Genomic DNA, 6,000 nt, shown 5'->3' with positions numbered 1-6,000 from the left:
CCGGCGCCTCTAAAGGTGCTGCAGCGGGGAGAGGCTGTCCTGTGCTCACAGACACGGTGCTGGGAATGGCAGCACATGGCACGGGATGTGCTCACAGACACCGGCCGATTGGAATGGCAGCACATGGCACGGGATGTGCTCACAGACACGGTGCAGGGAATGGCAGCACATGGCACGGGATGCGCGAAGCCCGGAGCAGGCAGCGGCCCGGCCGCGCTCCCGGGACCCTGCAGTCCGGGCTGCGGGCAGGGCAGGCGGTCACGCCGAGCGTGGGGCAGCGGGGCGGAGATGCTCGGCCGATGGCAGCGCTCCCGCAGCCCCGAGCCGGGGCAGCCCCGCCATCCCCGCCGCTGCCGGCCCGGTGCCGGCTCCTCCCCGGGGGCGGCCCCGGCGCAGGTGGCAGCGAGGAGCAGGAAGCTGCCCCGCTGCCGCCCGGCCGCGCCGTCCCGAATGGCAGCACATTGTGCTGTGCCGTGCCGTGCTGTGCCGTGCTGCCCGGGGCTCGCCGCCCGCACCCGCCGTCGGGGCACCGCTGCCGCCCGCCGCAGCCTCCCCGGCCAGGGCATTTCTTGGTGTTTCCTCGCGTTGTTCCCTCCGTTTCCCCGCTCTGACCGGCCGGCTCTCGCTGCCGGAGGCTCCGCCGGGTCGCGGCTCTCGGGGCAGCCCCGCTCCCGGGCCATGAGCGCCGCGGGCCCCGGGCCCGGGCCCGGCCCCGACCCCGGCCCGCAGCAGGGGGAACCGGGGCACGGCCCCGGCCCGGCCCGGCCGGACAGCCCGCAGGAGGAGTTCGACTTCTCCATCCTCTTCGACTACGACTACCTGAAGCCCATCGAAGGTTGGTGAGGGGCCGCCCGGGCGCGGCGGAGCCCCCGGGGCCGGCCCGGCAGGCGCGGCTGGGCCGCTGCCGTGAGGGCCGCTTGGCCGGCAGGTGCTGGGCCGGGCCGTGCCGTGCCCGTGTCCCCCGGGCCGTGCAGCCGGAGGCGCTGTCCCAGCCCGGCCCTGGTGCCCGCAGCTCCCGGGGCTCGGCAGCCGGGGCGCTGGGGCGTGCAGCCCTCGCAGCCGCCCCGCAGCGATGGCAGCGGGCCGGGCACCGCTGGCTCCAGCCCGCGGACAAACGGCGGCAGCTGAAGTTGGAATTGGGGAGAAAAGAGAGGTTTGCGGACTGTTCTGCTTTCTGGGCTTGTGCGGTGATACTTTAAAGTGCAGGAACAAGTGTTTCCCTGATTTTCTAAATGGTAATTCTGTCTGTTGATGGTACTAAACAGGGATACTTCCCATAAAATATAGATTTGTGTGAACCAGGCAAAGCCGAAAGAGAGGACCCAGAGGAATTATTTGTTAAGATATTGTCTCTATGATACGGATACGTTGGTTTGGATTCTGCTCAGTGGAGAGCTGGTGTTTCCCTGGGGCATCCCAGAGATGTGTTCCTCCGAAGGAGGAGACCTTTGAGGCCTGAATCGTGGTGTCATCAGTGAAGTGGAGAGTTGTTGCTGAGTTTTATTCTCTCTGTCCTTGTTTAGGTGTACAGATGTGCACCAGCATTGAAGCTGACTGGGGATGGTTCATGCCATCAGGTGGACAAAGCTGAATTTTCTTTCAAAGTTTCATGCAAATCAAAATAAGCTACATTAAATCCACAATGGGAAGGGGTTAATGATTTTAATGAAAATGCACTGGACATCAGTGAAAGCTTCAGATGCTGGTGTGTTCACAGCTTTGCAGTAGACAGTGCTGCTGTGAAGCCTTAAGTGGGAAGTTCTACAGAATATAATCATACGTAGGTGGGGGTAGAAAGTTTAATCTTCAAACCACATAAATGCAGAGCAGGGTGTGCTTGTTGTAGAAGTAACTTCCTTCTCGAGCCTGCTTTCTTCACTTTTGAATGACTGGAAACCATAATTAGTAGTAATTCTGTTCCCAAGATGGAAATCATTAGCATTAAAACAACAAAAAAAAGATCCCAACTGTATATATGAGCATTGTAATCTGGAGAACATTCTCCCTGGCTTTGAAAAGGCAGCAGCTCCAGTCTGTAAGCAATCCAGGACACATCCGCAACCTTCAATGTACAAAAGATTAAAGCATGTTTACATGAGAGCAGAAAATGGTCCATTTCTGAGCAAGGGCTTTGTCCACGTGCTGCTGGAAACTGATGCTCATTGTTCATGGGCAGTCCTGGCCTCGTCTGAACTGCACTCGGGCAAACAGGTCCTGTGCAGAGCAGGACTCAAAGTGCAACCAAAACCAGAGGAGCGGGTCCCAGCACTTCAGCCTGGTTCCTGCATTTGGAGGCCTCCCAGCCTGGGCTGCTCCACCCACTGCTCATGACAAGTCCTAAAATAACAGCTATAAGCATGCTAAAAGGGATTTTTTAAACTAAAAAAGTATGGAAAATTGCAAATTTTGGGCTCTAGGAATGGACTGGGTTGAATGTTTATTCCTGATAAACAATTTTTTGAAAGGTAGTAGAATTTGGCAGTATCCATCCAAAGTAACTAAAAAAGTATGGAAAATTGCAAATTTTGGGCTCTAGGAATGGACTGGGGTGAATGTTTATTCCTGATAAACAGTTTTTTGAAAGGTTGGAATTTGGCAGTATCCATCCAAAGCTGTGTTTTAAAAGCAGGACCTATATCACAACTTGTTGTCATGGGGATGCCAGAAATATCCTTCCTGCAAGTGTCTGGCATTCAGTAGAGCTTGTGTGTGCCTGGGCCAACAGGAACATGGACTGCTATAACAGCAACAGGGGAAAGAAGGGTCAACAGAAACCCTGCAGTCAATATTGTTAATATTAGGTGTTCCTCTTGAAGCCAGCCATTTCCAAAGCAGCAGTGGTGTAGAGAGTGTTTTTTACCTTTACTTGCCAGACTTTAATTAGCAGTCTTCTCAGGATTTACAAACAAGAAGCATCTGCTGAACTCAGGGCCCTGCCCAGGAGAGCAGGATTTCGGGAGTGTGGGCAGGGCACGCACTGCTGTCAGGTGGAAGCTGGGATTTCTTTTGGCCACTGAGGATGTTTTCTGTGTCCTTTGAGCAAAAAAAGTGTGAGATGCATTCCCTGCAGAGCTCCTGTGCAGGTGTTGGTAGTGGTATCACTGACAGCCCAAATTTTAGCTGTTTCAAACATGCCGAGTGAGTTAATGAGCATTTCCAAACGAGCTCCTGCAAATGAGGGCTCCCAGAGGAGTGAGCTCTGATAGCTGCTGGGTGTGCTCTTCCCTAGCACCTGTTGCTGGCTGCTGAGAGACAAAATGCTGAGCTGCAGACACTGCTCTGCCCCTGCAGCTCCCTCCAGGGTTGTTGGGTTCACTTTGTGATGATCTGCTGAGAGCTGAATGCCACATCATTTTTAATGTTGAGAGCAGCCCTTTTGGGAGCTGATGCTCTGAGGGATGCTCTGCAAATCCAGACCAAACCTGTGTTTAAATCAGATTGCAGATGAAGCCTGCCCTGAGCAGCAGGTAGGAATGCAGATGGGAAGGAGCATTTCCCGAGGCTCAGGCCCTTTGTAGCTCATTAGGCTCTGAGGCTGCATCTGCTGATGTGAATCTACAAGGTCTGAGTGTGTGTGGTGTAGAGAGGGGAAGCAGGGAGCATCCATAAATATTAATATTCCTCCAAATGCTTGTTTGTGTGTAGACAGGCTCCCGGGGACATTGCCACGTCTTGTAGGTGTCAAGCCCTGAATAATTTGCCTCATTCCTTTTTTTTTTTCTTCTCCCAGATGCAAAGCTATTAAAAGGAAAAAAAAACTGAAAGTGCATGCTGTCAGGTCCTGGGGCTGGCTCAGGAACACAGGAGGCAGTGTTCAGCCCTGCCGTAAAGAAGCAAATATGCACATCTACCAGAGAATTCCAGATTTCACTCAGGAAACCAGCTCTCACTTGGAGCTTCCAAGCAGTTAGTGTAAATAGCAGACAACTCGGCTTTTGAAAAATGCAAAGAAGCTCTGGACTGGCCCCTTCAAATGACAATAAGCAAGTTAATTAAGAAAAGAAAATCGTCTCTTTTACTTATGCAAATGAGGGACTGCAGTTAAATCCCGGGAGCTGCAGCCAGCGGATGTGAGGTCAAAGCCCAACTTGTGCCCCTGGCCTGCACAGGGCTATCTTTAGCTTTTCCTAGAGGATGGTTTGGATAAACCCAGCATGGAATGCAGCCGCTGGGTGGGCCTTTATTCCCTAATTTCATGCTAATTGTCACATTTGGCTGAGTGGCTGGCTTTGCAGGCGCTGCCTTGTTTTAGAGCAGCGCAGGGTGGCCCTCCCCAAGGCACGTGTGCTCACACTGCTGTGGCCCTGGCCTTGGGGAGCCTCGGGAGCCTTCTCCTTTCTGCCCTTCAGAGATGTGTGAAAGGGAGTTTGGCAAGTGGCTGGCTTTGCAGGCGCTGCCTTGTTTTAGAGCAGCGCAGGGTGGCCCTCCCCAAGGCACGTGTGCTCACACTGCTGTGGCCCTGGCCTTGGGGAGCCTCGGGAGCCTTTTCCTTTTCCTTTCTGCCCTTCAGAGGTGTGTGAAAGGGACTTTGGCAGATCAAGGGTCAAGCCCTTTGAAACTGAAATCCCTTGGTGTCTTTCTCCTGTGATTCAGCTCTCCCTGGGTTACTGAGGGCACTCGAGGGTCTCCCCCTGGGGGGCTGCCTGGCAGAGGAGCTGCTGTGGTGGTTATTTGCAGTGCAGGAGCATCCAGGGCCCTGCTTCATTCCCTGCTGTGGTGGGAGAGACAGTCATGGGGGTGAAACCTGTGGGGAGAAGGGGCAGTGAGAGCTGGCAGCTTGTGGGCAGTTTAGGTGGGATCCCAGAGGGCTTGGGCTGCTCTAGGGAGAGGAGCTGAGTGACACAGGGAAGGATGTTTGCTGGCAGCAGAGCGACTGGGGGCACGAGGAGGTGCCAGTGCTGCCTGGGTGTGAGACTCGCTTTCTTTTAACCCCCCTGTGAAAGCAGAAGGATCTTTTGGTACTGAATCAGAGGGTGAATCAGCAGTGAAACCTTAGGCTGGGAAATGCTTGAGTGCAGGGAGGGGGGAAGTGCTGGAGCTGCCCGTGCTGAGGAGCTGTGTGTGAGCTATCCATCAGAACAGCAGTGGGGAGGACAGTCCTTTGCTGGAGTATTGCAGCCTGTGTTCTGGATGCTGTGTGAGAAATGGATGAACTCTGGAAGGTGGCACAGCTTTGGGAGCAAAGCTGTACCTCTGAGTCACTTCAGTCCTTGGAACACACCTCTGCTGGGCTGATCCATCCCGTACCTGAGTGGCACAGCTTTGGGAGCAAAGCTGTACCTCTGAGTCACTTCAGTCCTTGGAACACACCTCTGCTGGGCTGATCCATCCCATTCCTGATCTCTGTAAGGGCTCTCCCTCCCTGGGAGCCCAGCTGGAGGGTGGCAGGGCTGTTCCCTGCCATCCCAGCGTGGCAGAGGACCAGCAGTGTGAGCTTTGCTGCCCTACCCAAGCTCTCCTTGGCAGCTCAGGGAGAAGCTTGGGTGGTGCTGGGTCCATCTGCTTGGAGCCATTGCTGTGTCCTGGGCTCTGTGTCCCACTGGCATCTGCCAGGGCAGAGAGAAAGCAGCTGAGCTCTGGCCAGCATCCTCTGCCCCTCACAAAGACAGAGGAGCATGCTTCTGCTGCTGGTGATGCTCCTCTCCTGGGGCTCTTTGCTCTGCCCTTTCCTCGAGCAGATTCCTGACCTCAGCCAAGCTGGCTGGAGCAGAGCAGCCAGTTCTGTCCTGCTGGCTGAAGCAGCAAGCAGAACTCCTGCTGATTTCTACGGAAGAGCCGTTTATTTGTGGGAGCAGCAGTGGCTGCTTCAGCCCTGCATCCCTCCCCGGTGAGCTCAGAGCCCGCATCACCTGCAGCATCACCTGCAGCATCCCGGCGTTGCCATGGGGACAGCCCGCGGTGGCAGCGGCCGGGACAGTGGGTGCGTTGTGCCTCTCGGGGCCGGCAGAGCTCCCAGAGCCTGCCGATGAGTCAGGGCTCAGCCCTGGCGGGGCAGGGCAG

General features: G+C 55.4%; 1 protein-coding gene across 3 annotated transcripts in view; it reads left to right on the top strand.

The window, feature by feature from the left end:
• Window positions 1-484: 484 nt before the first annotated feature.
• The window catches only part of NFATC2 (nuclear factor of activated T cells 2), a 73,135-nt gene continuing 67,619 nt past the window's right edge, over window positions 485-6,000 (top strand). For 2 of the 3 annotated variants that reach the window (XM_039719433.1, XM_039719435.1), the window contains exon 1: window positions 485-835. In XM_039719433.1, coding sequence (XP_039575367.1) covers window positions 679-835 — 157 coding nt within the window. In that variant the 5' untranslated portion in view covers window positions 485-678. The remainder of the gene's footprint in view (window positions 836-6,000) is intronic. The other variant, XM_039719436.1, reaches the window with a different exon arrangement.

Source organism: Passer montanus, unplaced genomic scaffold (genome assembly GCF_014805655.1).
Source record: "Passer montanus isolate IOZ18808 unplaced genomic scaffold, ASM1480565v1 scaffold41, whole genome shotgun sequence".
NCBI lineage: Eukaryota > Metazoa > Chordata > Aves > Passeriformes > Passeridae > Passer > Passer montanus.
This window is presented reverse-complemented; position numbering and strand designations above follow the sequence as displayed.